This window comes from Xenopus laevis, chromosome 8L (assembly GCF_017654675.1).
Source record: "Xenopus laevis strain J_2021 chromosome 8L, Xenopus_laevis_v10.1, whole genome shotgun sequence".
In the NCBI taxonomy this organism is placed as follows: domain Eukaryota; kingdom Metazoa; phylum Chordata; class Amphibia; order Anura; family Pipidae; genus Xenopus; species Xenopus laevis.
This window is the reverse complement of record NC_054385.1, coordinates 5644541-5664068: the sequence shown is the minus strand read 5'-3', so window position 1 is coordinate 5664068 and position 19528 is coordinate 5644541. Positions and strand designations below refer to the sequence as shown.

The 19528-nt window shown below is 42.8% G+C and overlaps 1 protein-coding gene across 8 annotated transcripts in view; it reads right to left on the bottom strand.

The window, feature by feature from the left end:
* vav2.L (vav guanine nucleotide exchange factor 2 L homeolog) overlaps nt 1–18847 on the bottom strand; it is a 118613-nt gene extending 99766 nt beyond the window's left edge. For 4 of the 8 annotated variants that reach the window (XM_018229499.2, XM_018229496.2, XM_018229498.2 and 1 more), the window contains exon 1: nt 17893–18845. In XM_018229499.2, coding sequence (XP_018084988.1) covers nt 17893–18099 — 207 coding nt within the window. In that variant the 5' untranslated portion in view covers nt 18100–18845. Of the gene's footprint in view, nt 1–17892 lie in introns of all 8 variants that reach the window. The other 4 variants (XM_018229495.2, XM_018229497.2, XM_018229502.2 and 1 more) reach the window with 2 other exon arrangements.
* Between the last annotated feature and the right edge of the window lie 681 nt (nt 18848–19528).

Genomic DNA, 19528 nt, shown 5'->3' with positions numbered 1-19528 from the left:
CCAAAGAGGTCAAGTCAACATTAACTCATTTATTAACAAATACTCCGGTAACGATAACATTTCCTGGGGGGGGTTGAAGTCTGTCGTCAACTCTTTAACCAGAGGCAGAACTTCAAAGAGTTCAGCTTTAATCTTTAATGCCCTGAGCAGCTAAGAAACATGAAAAAAACATTTGTCTTTGAATTTTATACAGTTTCAGGATGTCATTTTAGAAGTATATTATATTTTAATGAAAGTCTTGATATCCCTCCCTTGTATAATAAATTGCTTCTTAGTAATTATGATTACAAGGCACAGACAGCACTGAGGTGGAGGGAGGGCATCATTATCCTTTCTTGCACTTAGAAAAGGTAATGAAGTCCCTACTCCACTTACACAAAAAAAAAAAAAATCTATATTTTTTAATGCCTTAATTAAAAGAAAGGTTTTTGAAGCTTCCTTAAACCTGCTTTTTTGACCTAAACAGTGAAGTTACATGTAGCTGCTCTGACAAATGTGCCCTGCAGCCGTTCCACGGAGGCCCGAGCGTAGAACCTTTTTCCTCTCACATTATCCGAGGGCAACTTGTTCACGCTTCTATGCGAGATTCATCAACTTTCGCCATTCCCTTTCCATTTGAAACAAAACAAGTCAACGACAGAACTGGGTTCCAAAGAGGAAGGATCATAAAAAAATGGACGTCCCAGTGGTAACGCACTTATGGTACCAATCATACATTTGTTTAAATTGGCTGAATGGTTTGGAGGGGGGCGTTGTACGTGATAACCACAATAGTAGCCTCAAGGTATGGCGCCATGGTTGGTCCTGCAGCACTTATCCAGAGAGAAGCTAGTAAAATAAGCATCAGCGTCTTTCTTTATTAGCGTGATGAGTCTCACACAGATACATTTCACATCAATCATTCAGTGCCAAGGCTTTCAAAGGAAAAGAGAATAAAAGTGAAAATGGGTATTTTGCACAGTAGGCTTGAGAAGGTTCCCGCAGCTTGGTACTAATAAAAAGTTGTTGGAGGATCTTTTTTTTTTTTTTGACAGAAGATAAATGATCTACAAAAATTCTATGGAAAACCTGTGTCCGATGGAAGAAATTTTCAAGCTGGGATCACCCAGGTGACTATATAATGCAGAGAGAACCTTAATGTGGCCATAGATGCACCAATAATATTGTACAAAACCAATTTTCATACGATATGCAGTGCGTGTACGGCGGGAGACAAGCTGACCAATATCGGCAGAAGATAACGGTCGGCTCATCGATTGGGCTGGCCGGAAAATTTTGATAGGGCACATTTGAAGGCACCTGAACATCAGCCATTGTGTCACGGTCGGCACCCAACACCAGAACAAACACCAGGCACCCTGGTCACGGCTCGTGCTTCACCAGTAGTGTGACCGCCTTTGGGCCTCGGGAGGAGCCCTCGGCTTACTTGGGTGCCACCTGGACTTAACGAGAGGTGCAAGATGAGGGTTCTGGATAGGCAGAGGGGCACGACAGTAAGGCAAGGTCTTTGGACAGAAGATCACAGTACAAGACGTTAGGCAAAGGAGTAGTCAGAACAGGCCGGGTCGAGGCAGGCAGAGAGTAAACGTTATCAGGCAGGCAAGGGTCAAACCAGGAAGTAAATCAGAGGGGTAATCAGAAGCGGTAGTCAGTAATCAGGCAAGGGTCAGAATCCAGAAATCAGAGTAGTCAAACAGCCAGGCAGGGGTCAAAAACAGGAATCAAACAGGATACAGAATATAGCAACAAGCTCAAAAGCACCAGGAACAAATCCTATCACGGGCAATGGTAAACTATAGGAATGCCCTTTAAATACTCTTTTGAATCTGGCGCCTCTCGCGCTGACGTCATTACGTCAGCGCCTTTAAATCAGAGTGCGCCTGCGCGCACGCGCGCGCTAGGGAGCCGGCACAGGAGCAGTGCGTCGTGACGGGCGTCCCCGTCGAGGGGGCGGCAGGCGTCCCTGCCGTCCCCCCACTAGACCACCAGGTAAGTTCCTTACACATTGTTAGTGATCAATCATAAGATACAGGTAGAATTCTATTCCATTGTTTCTAAAAGTATATCCGACGATTCAGCTCTACACGTGTTCGTTCCTAGAAAGGTCGTAATTGTAATGTCTATGGCCACCTGTAGACCATAGACCTGTCTAAGGTAGATAAAGCAGACCCTCTTGAGTCACATATAGTATGCCACCTTGTTAAATAAGGGTTGACTCAACAGCACATGGACTGCCAATCTGCAGCAAACTCGTGTCTTTGTGCATTCAAGGCTTACCTCCAAGCCAAGAATTTAAAAATGAGCACCTGCTTTGAGGCAATTGGAGTATTATCTAAGGGGGCAACAAGCCCATTGATTTAAATGGAAGGTGGCCACAGAAACAGATAAAATTGTTTGAAATTAAGTTTCATATAATAATCGGCCAATCCTAAATGATGTCCATATACTACTGGTGGTTGAAGGATGAGCATATGTAAATGTTACATCTACAGTTCTGCAAAAGTGATCATAATAATAAGAAGGCCTCATTGGTTGCCCCTTATATAGATAGTCTTAACCCACTGTACCCATTGTTGTAGGAGATTGGCTGTCTTAGAGCTCCCAGGTTGTGGTATGTTGAGGAGAAAAACTAATGGTCACCACATCTACCATAAGCTTTAAGGCCATTAGGCTAATTATATTGCATGTCTCTCTCATACAGTCATCAGAGGCAGCACAAGATGGATCATGTTGAAGGATTCCAAGAGCACATGATTTAAAGAACACAAGGTAAATTTCCTAAACATTTTCTGAAGCTTTCTCTGTAGGACCAGACTAAAAAGAAGGTTAAGAGGTCAAGACAAAATGAAGAAACTCTAGCTGACTGTAACAATTTAACAAGTGCCGAGGAGGTGAAGTGGGAAGTGACTATTCCATTCACACCCCTGCGAGTCACATCAAAAACCTTTCAAGCGACCTCTTTCCGTGTCTAGCGCTGATGCGTCTGGACAGCTTTTTAGAAGGTTGATGAATCACTGTGGCCAAGACGGATCACGCAGCCTTCGTTACCAGATTCCGTCATCAGAAACAAACAGCAACAATCTCAAATGAATGAAAAGTTATGATGACAGCGACAGCTAAAAAAAAAAACAAGACATATGATTGGGTTGCTCATTCTGGGAAGCTACAGAACTGACCAATGAACTGTCTAGTATATTATTTAGCAGTGGCTGGGTTTCAAACATCCCTTTTGGCCACTCTCAGTTGACGTATATTTAATAACCCCCACCAGCCCGGCCGCAGAGTATTTTCTTTTTAATGGGACGGCTAATTCGTTTTGATCGGAAGTAAATCCAAGGACGTGTTGGGGGAAACGTTTATTGATTAAAGGCTAAAAATTGGTGGCAGTTTCGAATGCAAACAGATTTAGAGACTCTGCAGATTTATTGATGCTCCTATAAGTGTTTCATAAAATATTTCTCTTTTAAATCATTTTTGCCATGATAAAAAAAAAAAAAAAATCAATGCTCGCATTAGCGGGATCATAAATGCAGCCATAGCGAAGCGGCAAAAAAAAAATAAATAAAACTGCTTATGGGGGGAGGAAAAGAAAAATAGCCATAAAATGAAGATAGCAGAACTCTTTGTGAGTGGGTGCCATAAACAGGCGCATTTTATGGGTGCAATAAACATTCTAAAAATGCGCACAATATGGCTGCCAAGGCCAGCTTCCTCATTTCTGCTCTAGGGGAAAGAGAATCTGTTTCTTAATGTAATTGTTAAAAAAGAACTGATTTCATTAGGTTAAAGGGAAAGAACCCCATTTGGTTATCTGCAGAGGCCACCCTCCCCCTGTCGCAACAGCACCACCGTGGCACCCCAATACAGATTCTAATTTTCTTTACTGCATAATAAAATGCAGAGCGGCATTGGTGGCAGGGCCGGCCTTAGGCCTATTGGACCAATTGGGCCCAATAGGGCCCCACACCTCTGGGGGCCCCGCACCAGAGGGCAGCACAGATAATATTTCCACCAGCACATGATGCTGCCTGGCCTGCCCCCAACTTTGAGAGTCCAGCCCATCCCCAAATCCATAGGTCCAGCCCACCCCCAACTCTGATAAGCCAGCCTATCCCCCAACTCCATAGGTCTAGCCTGCCCCCAACTCTCATAGGCCCAGCTTTCCTCCAACCTTGATAGGCCCTGCCTGCCCCCAATCCAACCAAGCCTGCTCCCAAGCTGAATCGGCCCAGCCTGCCCCAAACTAATTGGCCCAGTCCACTCTCCTATTTCCTCCCTCTCTCTCTTACCCTGTGTGCCCCTATTATGTGCCCCTATTTCATCCCTCTCACTCTCTTACCTTGTCTGCCCCTTTCCTTTCTATTTTGTGCCTGTATGCCCTTATTTTCCTAAATACTTGGTGTGTCAGTAGCCAGCAACACTTTGTCTAGGGGCCCCGCCAACATGGTCCCAATTGGGCCCCACATTTGATAGGACCAGCCCTGATTGGTGGGCGCCATGTTTGGACATTTGACTTCCTCTCCTTGGTTCCTGGTGGCCCAATGGCATCAGCAGTCACCTCGGGAAAGACAGGAAGAGGAAGTCATATGTCCAAACATGGCGCCCACCAACCTCACTATTCATGAAATCCAGGGGAGCGTGGGGTGAGTGGTGCAGTTTATAAGTGGGGAAGAGAGGACTGAAGTGGTATAAAGAGGTTTCCAATGAGCTACACAGCATTCCAGTAGGAAGGGTGCTCCCAAATTAACAACTTCCCACACATCTGGGTCTGCAGAACCCTTGCATTCAGGACAACAGCTGCATTCTGTTCTTTGTGTCCAATGAAAAATATGCAATGCAAATTGCAACACTCTTAGAAAGAAACACGACTATAATCTGCTCCTCACTGCAGATAAAAATAAATGTTGGGAATGACAAGTTGTAGCTACAGTAAAAGGGTGTCTAAATTTAGATAAAAATATGAAATTGCCTCTCCAACAAAATCTCCATGCATTTTTTTTCTAATGTACAGAAAATTTTTCCACGGTTTTTCCCCAGGGGGTTGACAGATAAAGTAAAATCCAACAGGATTATGCATCACTAATCTCATTCCAAATGGATAATGTCAGCCATCTTGTTCCTGCCATAATGCGGCCTACAATCGAGCGGGAGCCGGTGAGGTTTCCAGGAAGCGTCATTCCCAGTATTTTTCACGGGGATTAAGACAAGGGATATTTGTTTTGCTATGAAACGATAATTAAAATATCATGCCGGGGGGGAGGCGGGAAACAAAATCAATAGGAGCAAATCCATGAGCGGGGGAGGCAGCAGATTAGGCTCGGATATTATTAATAAGCGGGCAGTTGCCTGGCAGGCACAGGGTATTTATTGACAAGTTATACAGTGAGTGAAAACTATTGCTGATCAATAAGCGTTCCAAGGTCAGACCCATGAGATGAGATTTCCACGTTACAAAGTAATTCACTGAGCCGTGGGCAAATCCTGCCCATGTTTTATTAAGGCCCCCCCGATCGATGGATATCACCACGCTGCATTATCAGAACAACGACCGGAGTAAAATGATATAACTCAACTGTTTCAAGCTTTGGGGACATCTTTCTACTTCTGGGTAGAGTCCTGCATGGGTCCAATTGGAAGGACCCGTGCCCAACCCAAACCAGTTGACCCCTAACCCAACACATCCCCCTACCTGACCCGGACCTTATAAATCAAACTTACCTGGGACCAGTGAAACCAGAAGGGACATCACTCTGCTGCACCTTCATCCGGAAAGGTAAAAAAATTCTTCCTACAGCACCAGGGAGGGTGGAAGGGACCAGTCCCGCACATTTGCCGGGTACCCAGGTGAGTAACCCGTGGACTTCCCGCGCGGTAAGGGAATCATGAATTTTCTACTAACAACCCAACCGATTTAGGGGTATTCCGCAGGTACCCGACCCGGTGCAGGACTTTTGTGGGTGTCCATTAGTCGTCAACCACAGACGAAGGTGAGGCATTTATAATGCAACAAGTTGAACAAAAATCAACTTTTTACGACGAAATCCCAATAAAGAGACGTCAACCCTAAAGATACCCCCTCTGCCCTATTGCCCCATGGGACGAATGGACTGAGAGCGTAGGAACATGATTGGCCGCCTTCCTATTGTTCCAATCATTCATGCAAAGAGTAACAAATACAGAAGCTTAGATATGATAGTCCATAGAGGAGAACAATGGCGACTCCAACAAGAAAGTCCGGGCTCCCTTACAGCCATTCTAATATAAAGATAATATTCGATTTCTGTTTTAAAGAAAAAGTGAATATCCCAGATTAGAGGAACAAATGAGAAAAATGTTCTCCATTTTAACCCTCTTGAATGATATTTTCAGCCGCTAAATCAGATTATATTCAAAGCGGTGATTAAAAGCTGAAAATGCAATGGATTCTAGGTAAGAGGATTGAAAAAAATGGATTCTTTTTAACCCTACCACTGGCAAGAGCCGAGGCATTAAAGGAAGGGAAGCCAATCAAAGCTGGACACAGCAGAGTTAAGGGCAATTCTCCAGCCATATGTCTGTATATGGGGTATAAATGCTGCTGGTTATCGGATTAAGGCACATAATTCTATCCAATATATATATATATACACACACACACACACACTCTCCCTTGTGGTTTTGAATCCATTTTGGTTTTGCTCTTAAGTGGAACATCTGATGCCAGAAAGAGGCTTATCGGGACAGCTAGAAGAGGGATAGGAGAGAGCATCCCATATGTATAATTACAAATATACAGAGAAGGAATGTTCTGGGCACACAATTAGCTATACCCTCATACTGTCCTGTCTAAGGGAATCAATATGGCACCTCCTCCTCCCATATGTATAAATACAAATATACAGAGAAGGAATGTTCTGGGCACACAATAAGCTATACCCTCATACTGTACTGTCTAAGGGAATCAATATGGCACCTCCTCCTCCCATATGTATAAATACAAATATACAGAGAAGGAATGTTCTGGGCACACAATAAGCTATACCCTCATACTGTACTGTCTAAGGGAATCAATATGGCACCTCCCTCCTCCCATATGTATAAATACAAATATACAGAGAAGGAATGTTCTGGGCACACAATAAGCTATACCCTCATACTGTACTGTCTAAGGCAGTGATCCCCAACCAGTAGCTCGTGAGCAACGTGTTGCTCTCCAACCCCTTGGATGTTGCTCCCAGTGGTCTCAGAGCAATTGCTTGTTTTTAAATTCCAGGCTTGGAGGCAAGTTTTGGTTGTATAAAAACCAGGTGCACTGCCAAACAGAACCTCAATGTAGGTTGACAATCCACATAGGGGCTACTAAATGGCCAATCACAGCCTTTATTTGGCACCCCAAGAACATTTTTCATGCTAGTGTTGCTCCCCAACTCCTTTTACTTCTGAATGTTGCTCACGGGTTCAAAAGGTTGGGGATCCCTGGTCTAAGGGAATCAATATGGCACCTCCTCCCATATGTATAAATACAAATATACAGAGAAGGAATGTTCTGGGCACACAATAAGCTATACCCTCATACTGTACTGTCTAAGGGAATCAATATGGCACCTCCTCCCATATGTATAAATACAAATATACAGAGAAGGAATGTGCTGGGCACACAATAAGCTATACCCTCATACTGTACTGTCTAAGGGAATCAATATGTCACCCCCTCCTCCCATATGTATAAATACAAATATACAGAGAAGGAATGTTCTGGGCACACAATAAGCTATACCCTCATACTGTACTGTCTAAGGGAATCAATATGTCACCCCCTCCTCCCATATGTATATATACAAATATACAGAGAAGGAATGTTCTGGGCACACAATAAGCTATACCCTCATACTGTACTGTCTAAGGGAATTAATATGGCACCTCCTCCCATATGTATAAATACAAATATACAGAGAAGGAATGTTCTGGGCACACAATAAGCTATACCCTCATACTGTACTGTCTAAGGGAATCAATATGGCACCTCCTCCCATATGTATAAATACAAATATACAGAGAAGGAATGTTCTGGGCACACAATAAGCTATACCCTCATACTGTACTGTCTAAGGGAAACAATATGGCACCTCCTCCTCCCATATGTATAAATACAAATATACAGAGAAGGAATGTGCTGGGCACACAATAAGCTATACCCTTATGTTCCTCTAAAGGTAATGGAGATATAATATACAACATTGTAGCAAGAGAAACAGGCTCTCCTTGTCCCTGGCACACTCTTCAGAAGACATATTTATCCAGAGTTTAATACAATACAGTACACACTGTTTTTCCTTAGCCTCCAGCGTTTCTTTTTCTCTTATTACCATACAAATTGGTTGAACTTGTTGCTCCAAGTTCATACATATGTCTATTGTAATACATTATTTTAATAAAGAACAGAAGTGTAAGGGTTGGTTAGGTAATGTCAGCGCCAAGCACACAAATAAGGGGCCGGGTGCAGAGAACATAGAGGGGATCTCCAGTCTGGTCCCACCCGTATCGCACTGCCAGTAAGTTACACTCTAGTGGTGGGTGGGGGGGGTCATGTTGCTGCCAATGCGAGGAGGGGGGCAGGAGAAAGCAATGCAAATATTGGATTATTAGTAAGACTCTCCTCTGTGAGCTCAGGCATATGACAATATTTATTTATTTGCATTGTATTAAAGGAGTCATTCACCTTTAAATTAACTGTTAGTATGATATAGAGACTGATATTCATTGACTTTTAATATCCTTATCATTTACAGTAGGGGGTACATTATCCCTTATAATACATGAGTGATACTCAGAGTTCCCTGTATAACTCAGCCTGCAGCCTTGTGCCTTTATATGGTCACAGAACAACCCCTCAGTGACTTATAATATCCTTATCATTTACAGTAGGGGGGTACATTATCCCTTATAATACATGAGTGATACTCAGAGTTCCCTGTATAACTCAGCCTGCAGACTTATGCCTTTATATGGTCACAGAACCCCTCAGTGACTTCTAATATCCTTATCATTTACAGTAGGGGGTACATTATCCCTTATAATACATGAGTGATACTCAGATTTCCCTGTATAACTCAGCCTGCAGCCTTGTGCCTTTATATGGTCACAGAACAACCCCTCAGTGACATTCTAATATCCTTATCATTTACAGTAGGGGGTACATTATCCCTTATAATACATGAGTGATACTCAGAGTTCCCTGTATAACTCAGTCTGTAGCCTTGTGTCTTTATATGGTCACAGAACAACCCCTCAGTGACTTCTAATATCCTTATCATTTACAGTAGGGGGTACATTATCCCTTATAATACATGAGTGATACTCAGAGTTCCCTGTATAACTCAGCCTGCAGCCTTGTGCCTTTATATGGTCACAGAACAACCCCTCAGTGACTTCTAATATCCTTATCATTTACAGTAGGGGGTACATTATCCCTTATAATACATGAGTGATACTCAGAGTTCCCTGTATAACTCAACCTGCAGCCCTATGCCTTTATGTGGTCAGAGAACAACCCCTCAGTGACTTCTAATATCCTTATCATTTACAGTAGGGGGTACATTATCCCTTATTATACATGCATTGTATGATCAAATCGTAGAGGTGACTGGTCGCTGCACAAGCAGACAGTCTCATACTTCATGTAAATACTTCTGATAGTCGAGCAGAAGGCGTCTGCGTCCCTTGACGAGAATACACAGAGGGGATTTTCAAAAAGGGCCGCTCTCTCTCTCTCTCTATTATTTTTTTCTGTTAAAAGCCAAACACAATAACCCGCAGGATATCTGAAATACAGCTTTGATAGGAGACTTGACCCCCACTCACACTAAGCACTTAAGGCCTTTGGTCAGGAAGAGATGAAGAGAGATCTGGCTCCATCCAGGAAAACTCTTTTTATTTCAATATCCAGACAGTCCGGGCACTGGCACAAGTACAAAGATCTCATCACATGACACATCCTCTGGGCTTTAAAACAGCCCCGGAATAATGAACTCGCCATTTACTGTCGCTCATTAAAGCAAAACTATCAAGTTAAAAATCATTTATAAAAGATAAAAATGCCCGGCCAATGTCTTGCAATGGAAATATATATATACACGTACAGGACCTGTTATCCAGAATGCTTGGGGCCTGGGGTATTCCGGATAATGGATCTTTTCGTAATTTAGATCTTCATACTTTAAGGGGCACATTTACTATTGGTCGAAGGGGCACATTTACTAGCGAAGTTTAATCCTTCGACTTCGAATATCGAAGTCGAAGGATTTAGTGCTATTGGTTCGATCGAATTTTAATTTTAATCCATCGATCGAACGATTTACCTTCGATCAGAAATTGGTTAGAAAGCCTAGTAGGAGGATGAAGTTTTTTTTTTAAAGAGGCAGTACTTCAACAATCGAATGGTCGAATAGTCGAGCGATTTTTAGTTCGAAACGTTCGATTCGAAGTCGTAGTCGAAGGTTGAAGTAGCCAAAAAAATACTTCAAAATTCAAAGTATTTTTTATTCTATTCCTTCACTCGAGTTAAGTAAATGTGCCCCCAAGTGTACTAGCAAATCATGTCAACATTAAATGAACCCAATAGGCTGGTTTTGTCTTCAGTAAGGATTAATTATATCTTAGTTGGGATCAAGTACAAACTACTGTTTTATTATTACAGGTATGGGACCTGTTATCCAGAATGCTCAGGACATGGGGTTTTACAGATAACAGATCTTTCCATAATTTGGATTAAGTCTACTAGAAAATCATGTAAACATTAAATAAACCCAATAGGCTGGTTTTGCCTCCAATAAGGATTAATTATATCTTAGTTGGGATCAAGTACAAGCTACTGTTTTATTATTACACAGAAAATTTGAATTATTTGATTATAATGGAGTCTATGGCCTTTCTGTAATTCAGGGCATTCTGGATAATGGGTTTTTGCATGATAGATCCCACAAGTAATACCCTGAAATGTTATTGTTTAAATGGGGGAATTCCCTATACGATTTTGTTTCCCTTTAAAAGAAATCCCATAAGCAGAGACCACCAACTGGCTTAAAATAGATGCCAAAGGTTCTACCCAGTCATTTTAAAGGCCACCACTTCCAAAAAAACATATCAAAGGGGTGGTTCACCTTTAAAACTTTGAGCAACTTTGAACATGTTATAGAATGGCCAATTCTAGGCAACTTTCCAATCAGCCTTCATTATTATTTATTTTTTTATATAGTTTTGTAATTATTTGCCTTCTTCTTCTGACTCTTTCCAGCTTTCAAATGGGGGTCACTGACCCCGTCTAAAAAAACGAATTTTCTGTAAGGCTACACATTTATTGTTACTGCTACTTTTTATTACTCATATTTCTATTCAGGCCTTTCCTATTCATATTCCAGTCTCTTATTCAAATCAATACATGGTTGCTAGGGTAATTTTTATCGTAGCAACCAGATAGCTGAAACTGGAGAGCTGCTGAATAAAAAGCTAAATAAGTCAAAAACCACAAATAATAAAAAATGAAAACCAATTGCAAATTGTCTCAGAATATCCTTCTCTACATCATACTAAAAGGTGAACAGCCTCTTTAAGCTGAAATTGAACCAACGCACAAAAAGCGTAGCGTTGCTCCCTTCCTGGGTAAATAAAACATCTATATGTCACTGGCGATGCAGCAATGTTGACACAACTCATTAGAAGTAAAAGGGAGCTCTGACATCTGGACAAGGCAAAGTGCTATTTAATGATCCTGAACATACATGTTTAAGCTCGGGCTGGATAATGTACACACTCCTACACGCACTTGTTAAAGGGACAGTTCACTTTTTTTTAAAAAGCCGCATTTTCAAATAGAACAACAGTCTCTATTTTCTTTTTTTTTTTACGGTTCTCCTAAAAATTAACGTTTTGTTCCCCTCTTTCGTGCTTCCCAGTAGCAGCTCAGTCAGCCATATTGCTGGCTTCCTAAACAGATCCAAATTGATACATTTTTAAAGGGATCCTGTCATCGGAAAATTAATAGTTAATAGTGCTACTCCAGCAGAATTCTGCACTGAAATCCATTTCTCAAAAGAGCAAACAGATTTTTTTATATTCAATTTTGAAATCTGACATGGGGCTTGACATTTTGTCAATTTCGCAGTTGCCCCAAGTCATGTGACTTGTGCCTGCACTTTAGGAGAGAAATGCTTTCTGGCAGGCTGCTGTTTTTCCTTCTCATTGTAACTAAATGTGTCGCAGTGGGACCTGGATTTTACTATTAAGTGCTGTTCTTAGATCTACCAGGCAGCTGTTATCTTGTGTTAGGGAGCTGCTATCTGGTTACCTTCCCATTGTTCTTTTGTTTGGCTGCTGGGGGGGAAAAGGGAGGGGTGATATCACTCCAACTTGCAGTACAGCAGTAAAGAGTGATTGAAGTTTATCAGAGCACAAGTCACATGACTGGGTACAGCTGGGAAATTGACAATATGTCTAGCCCTATGTCAGATTTCAAAATTGAATATAAAAAAAATCTGTTTGCTCTTTTGAGAAACGGATTTCAGTGCAGAATTCTGCTGGAGCAGCACTATTAACTGATTCATTTTGAAAAAAAAATTTTTTCCCATGACAGTATCCCTTTAAGTAGCTGCAGCTTCCCCAATACTGAGCGTGCTCCTGAAATCAGAGCAATTCTAACACCGGATATATTTGTATCAGTTGACAAATGTATCCAATTGTCGCAGTTTCCCAGGAGAGGAAGGAAAATGAATCAAATTCATTTTTATAACCTACATTTTTAGATGAATGGTAACAAATCATTTTTAAAAACCAACTGAAAAACAAAACAGAAGTCGTTATTTCTGGTGTACTATTAAAAAAAAATGATACAGAGGCCTTTGAATTCTCACATTCGCTGGCTTAAAGGAAATAAAAGGCACAATAAAGAGAAGTGTAAATCCAGTCTCCGGAGAGAGAGAGGGAAGCAGATGAACCTGCACATTCTCACTTGTGTTAACATGTAAATGGGATATAGTTTAGCAACCGCAAATGTGGTCTGGCCGGGGATCCCTAGAGGCGAGACACCTAGGAACCGGCATGTAATCTGATTATTTCCCATTAGCTGGGGGAGAGACAGGGAACAGATCAGCACTGCACAATAAAATATGCTGCGTGAAATGGAATGGTGCTGGGGGTAAATAGGCCTCAAATATACAGAACATTCCTTCTCTGTATATTTGTATTTATACATATGGGAGGAGGTGCCATATTGATTCCCTTAGACAGTACAGTATGAGGGTATAGCTTATTGTGTGCCCAGAACATTCCTTCTCTGTATATTTGTATTTATACATATGGGAGGAGGGAGGTGCCATATTGATTCCCTTAGACAGTACAGTATGAGGGTATAGCTTATTGTGTGCCCAGAACATTCCTTCTCTGTATATTTGTATTTATACATATGGGAGGAGGAGGTGCCATATTGATTCCCTTAGACAGTACAGTATGAGGGTATAGCTTATTGTGTGCCCAGAACATTCCTTCTCTGTATATTTGTATTTATACATATGGGAGGAGGAGGTGCCATATTGTTTCCCTTAGACAGTACAGTATGAGGGTATAGCTTATTGTGTGCCCAGAACATTCCTTCTCTGTATATTTGTATTTATACATATGGGAGGAGGAGGTGCCATATTGATTTCCTTAGACAGTACAGTATGAGGGTATAGCTTATTGTGTGCCCAGAACATTCCTTCTCTGTATATTTGTATTTATACATATGGGAGGAGGAGGTGCCATATTGATTCCCTTAGACAGTACAGTATGAGGGTATAGCTTATTGTGTGCTCAGAACATTCCTTCTCTGTATATTTGTATTTATACATACGGGAGGAGGAGGAGGTGCCATATTGATTCCCTTAGACAGTACAGTATGAGGGTATAGCTTATTGTGTGCCCAGAACATTCCTTCTCTGTATATTTGTATTTATACACTCCAGTTAAGTTGCAGTACTTTTTATTTAGCTTATTTACCAGCAGCCGGCAAGTTTGCTATATATGTTAAGGGAGTGCTCCTCCATGGTTCTATATATTTCTTAATATCCGCACCTTAAAGCACTTCTCCGATACAGAGGTGGATTTGAAAGACTAAAGAGGCTTGGGGGGGGGGCACTTGTCTCCTGCAATCAGTATCTGCTGCCAGGGAAAGGGAATGATGCTGCTTGAGAAACAAAGTCTATTCTGCAATGAGAATGATTGGGTGGGGTGTTCCTTTCCTATGGGGCATCTCATGTCACAAGCAGAGACCCAATAGGCACCTTAGTATCACTGTCCTAAATAATCAGCGGCAGCTCCCATATGACATTGCAGTAAGCAAAGTGTTGGTGAAGAGAAGAAAATAAAACAAGAGTGTTGCACCTCCAGCCCTTTAGCTTCTGCTCAAGCCCAACAAGGTTCTAAAATGTGTCCTTTAAACTTAGTTTAGGGCCCCTAAGGAGCACAGTCAGGGCCGTTTTGGGCCCACTACCACCATAAGGAGCCAAAGCCTATGTAGGAAGGACAATTGCCTGTACAGGCTGCACTTTGCACCCTAAATCATAATAAGGATCTGGTGCAATGTGCAGAGGCCAGTAGAGGGCCAAATTTTATATTTAAATGAAAAAAAGGGGCTAATTATACAGCGACAGCATGTTTGTAATTAGTGTTACCCAACCCACCAGCAGCCCACTCAGACACGCTCCTCTTCAATTATACACAAACATGTTGTAGATTTCTTTTCCTAAGCTAACAATCTATCTTACAGAGCAAAACAGAGGCACAATCATTATTAATGGCAATTTGACAAATTAAATGGTGCGCTGATGCAATCTATCGTTAATTAATTGCTTTTCTCTTACACTATTTCAATCAGTAGGGTGGAGAGGGGGGGGGTGTTTAATCATAATCTGAAGGATGTTGAGAACTGTAGTCAAGCAACATCTGGGGGCCTGAGGTTAAGAACCAGCACTTTAATTTGTGTCAAGGTTTAGCCCTTTAAATTTAAAGTATGATTCATCAGGGTTAAACCAATCACACAGGCAGGGTAATTGGCTCCAAATTAAGTCAACCCTAGTTAGTGTGACTGATACGGACCTTAGATTGTAAGCTCCATTGAGGCAGGGACTGATGGAAATGTTATAGGGACCTTAGAGTGTAAGCTCACTGGGGCTGATGGGATGTTATAGGGACCTTAGATTGTAAGCTCACTGGGACATGGACTGATGGGAATGTGATAGGGACCTTAGATTGTAAGCTCACTGGGACATGGACTGATAGGAATGTGATAGGGACCTTAGATTGTAAGTTCACTGGGGCAGGGATGGATGAGAACGTGATAGGGGCCTTAAATTGTAAACTCCACTGGGGCAGGGGCTAATGGGAATGTGATAGGGACCTTTGATTGTAAGCTCACTGGGGCAGGGACTGATGAGAATATGATAAGGATTTATATTATAAACTCACTGGGACAGGGAATGTGATAGGGACCTTAGATTGTAAGCTCCATTGAGGCAGGGACTGATGGAAATGTTATAGGGACCTTAGAGTGTAAGCTCACTGGGCGCTGATGGGAATGTTATAGGGACCTTAGATTGTAAGCTCACTGGGACATGGACTGATGGGAATGTGATAGGGACCTTAGATTGTAAGTTCACTGGGGCAGGGATGGATGAGAATGTGATAGGGGCCTTAAATTGTAAACTCCACTGGGGCAGGGGCTAATGAGAATATGATTGTGACCTTAGATTGTAAGCTCACTGGGACAGGGACTGATAAGAATATGATTGGGACCTAAGATTGTAAGCTCACTGGGGAAGGGAGTGATGGGAACGATGTATAATGTGTAAATAAAGAACTGCTGGATCCATGCAGTGCACTCTAAATGTGCATACTATACAGCAAACTATATGGCAGCACCAAATGTCTTGTTAACGCTCCCTTCTAACACCTGGGTATCCTCTCAAATACACAGGTCACATAAAACACGACAAGAAGGCAAAGCAACACAGGAAAATTCAATGCAGCCCCAAAAGTAGAGCCCGTTATTTCCCCTGTTCTGCTATGCCATTTAGATTGTAAGCACTTCAGACCAGCAGGGTCCATTGAACGGCAGTTTTGAGTCCCACTCAGCTAAATACACTGAATAAACTGATGGATCTTATCCCTCCTGTCTCTCAAGCAGTTTCACAGTAGATAAGGATTTCTAATTATCCCTGGGGCACACGTTCTGCCATTCTGAGTAGTGATGCCAATCCTGCATCTTAATATTGCTTGTGTGCCAATTTCCCATGATACCACTTAAAGGGGAGAAAAAGCCGCTAACAAACATGTTTTTTTTTTTTAATTACTATTATGGCATCATCCTAAATACCTTCTGCACCCATTAAATAACATACAGGTACCATGGTGGTGCAGTGTGACTTCTAATATCCTTATCATTTACAGTAGGGGGTACATTATCCCTTATAATACATGAGTGATACTCAGAGTTCCCTGTATAACTCAGCCTGCAGCCTTGTGCCTTTATATGGTCACAGAACAACCCATCAGTACTTCTAATATCCTTATCATTTACAGTAGGGGGTACATTATCCCTTATAATACATGAGTGATACTCAGAGTTTTCTGTATAACTCAGCCTGCAGCCTTGTGTCTTTATATGGTCACAGAACAACCCCTCAGTGACTTCTAATATCCTTATCATTTACAGTAGGGGCTACAGTATACCTTATAATACTCGATTGATACTCCTTAAAATTTACACTACCCCATATCTATTTAACAGTGGGTGGTACATTACTTCACGGATACATTTGAGCGATCCATGAAGGAAGCATTGATTATTTTAAAGGGGAACTCCACCCAAAACAGGCTGCATTTCTTGCATAATGAAAGAATAACATGTTCCTAAGTAAAATATACATTCATTAAAAATGTTCAGTGGCTTCAAACTTTGTTACAGGGGTTGTTCACCTTTAAATTAAGTTTTAGTATGATGTAGAGAGGGATATTCTAAGACACTTTGCAATTGGTTTTTTTATTGGTATTTTTATTCAGCAGTTCTCCAGTTTGCAATGTTCAGCCATCTGGTTGCTAGGGTCCAAGCAACAATGCAGTGATTACAATAAGAGACTGGAATATGAACAGCAGAGGCCTGAATAGAATGACAAGTAATAAAAAGTAACAATAACAATACATTTGTTTTTAATTGGGGTCAGTGACTCCCATTTGAAAGCTGGAAAGAGTTAGAACAAATAAAAAATAAACAATGGCCAATTGAAAAATTGCTTAGAATTGGCCATTCTATAACATACTAAAAGTTAATGTAAAAGTGAACTACCCTTTTAACTGTCATTGCAGCTGAAAGTGGCATTTCAGTTGTCTGGTTCTTGAAACAATGTAGCCAAGCTCTCCCCTAGGTCTGTTTCAGGGGTCAGAACCAACAGTGCAGCGAGAACGCTGTCTATAAAAATGACATTTGCACATAACTTTAACACACGTGAGGAATGGATGTCTTTTAGGAAGTTGCTTGGAATACGATTTCCTTTTATTAAGCAAACAAGAAGTATTTTTGGGTGGTGATGCCGTTTAATGATCACCCCAGGAGTGAGGTTATGTTCAGATGAGGAGAGTGCGAATAAAAGGAATATTGCGAGTGGTTTCCTGCAGTGCGGCAGGGCTCCGCATGCTGATCGCAGGTGATGAGATTGCAGCGCTGATGCAAATATAAAGCCCGTCTTTTAGGTTTCAGACAATAAGCCACAGGGTAGCCCACACGATGGTGGCTTTGGGAAGGGAGGGGGAAATACGAGGTTCGCAGAACAAAGAGAAGCAGAAATCACAGTTATGAAACCCCATTGTCACCCCCCGAGCTATAGTTACCTGTGACATCTGGGGTCTGAAGTTGATGTCCTTGAGGTCTATAGATCCAGGGGAGAGGTTGTGCAGCAGCTGACAGAGCAGGACTCCATCCCGCAGAGCTTGGGCCAGGTCAAAGACCACGGCAGACGGCCACACCACCCGGTGGTCCACGGGGAGAACTTTGCAGTCGATCAGCCACAGTCCACACTGTCTCCAGCCCTCAGTCATGTTGGCAAGCCCAGGAATCCCCACGGAGAAACGAGGCAAGGGATCCCCCCTCTCGGCCACTCACAAGATCACAGTCCGGGAGAGGGACAATCAAATGGCCAGTGGGTGTCCTCTAGTCATGCAGCGAGTATGGGGGTCCATCTCTTAGCCCAGGAGGCGTCTCAGGCAACCAAGCTGCTCCTCTGGGGGTATCAATAGGGTCAAGCAGCACTGTCCCAATTGAAGGTCCCTTAACCCTTTCCACCCTGCAGAAGCCGCTTCTGATCAGCCCAGGGGGTCACGTTGCGTATTAACCCTTCCCCAGCTACTGTGACTCTGAGCTTTGTTAACCCTTTCAGATCACTTCCAGCAGCTGTATAAGGACGAAGCCACTTTCCTGCTCATTAACCCTATGTAAGTCAGGAATAGTTGCTGGGGATCAGCCGCTGCCTCTCGTATTGGGCTTAACCCTCACAGTCCCGGCTCAATGCACCCAGCGAGGGGCGGAGACTTCAGCTGATTAACCCTTGTCTGGCCAGGTCCTAGTACAATCAGGGACTCACCCTTGCCTTGTGTCGCTGGGGTGCCTTGGGGTCTCTCAGTCCAGCCTGAGCATTGTCAGGATCACATACACTCACTGCTTGGCACCGGGGAGGAGACAGGGTTCCACGGCTTCTACACAACTCTTCTCTTGCCGCTGCCACACTCCGCCGGACCCCGTCCCCACAAGCTGTACCTTAACTCAGCGCGCGCTCACGCACCCAGAACGCGCTTTAAGGGCTGGTGTCAGAGAGCGGGCGTGTTTATCCGGGAAGGAGGCGTGGTGTCACGAAAGGGGGCGTGGCTGACGGTAACAGCTTTACATGTGAAGTTCTATTGTCGCTTCTTATATCTCTGAATTGGTACCGGTGCTGCCTCAGTGTCGGACTGGGACACCAGGGACCCACCCAAAAACCTCAGTACTATTATTATTCCCACTCTCAGTACTATTATTATTCTCCTCACTCAACCTCTATTCTCCCAGTCTCTTTTCTTTACATACTATAATCTATTATTCCATCTATTTAGCTTCTGTTCTCATAGAAATAGGGAATGGCCATGAAATAGGCCAAATGTTTAGCAGCACAAGTAGTGATGTGCGGGTAGAGAATTTCTCGTCCCGCACCGACCCTAACCCGTCCGCTCCCTACCCGCATCCGACCCGGGCCTGCTACTCCCCTTTATTTATAGACCCGCGCCGCCCCGCAGTGACGTCACAAAAGGGTCGGGGCAGGCGGAAGTCTATAAATCCCGTCACCGGAAGCCGGCAGTGCTAGGCCGCGACGGGGAGAGCAGGAGAAGAGCTTGACCTGCCCACGACCCGCACATTTTGTCCAGGGGTCGGCCCAAACCCGCCCGACCCACGGGTCCCACGGGCCTCAGGTCGGCCCGCACATTACTAAGCACAAGG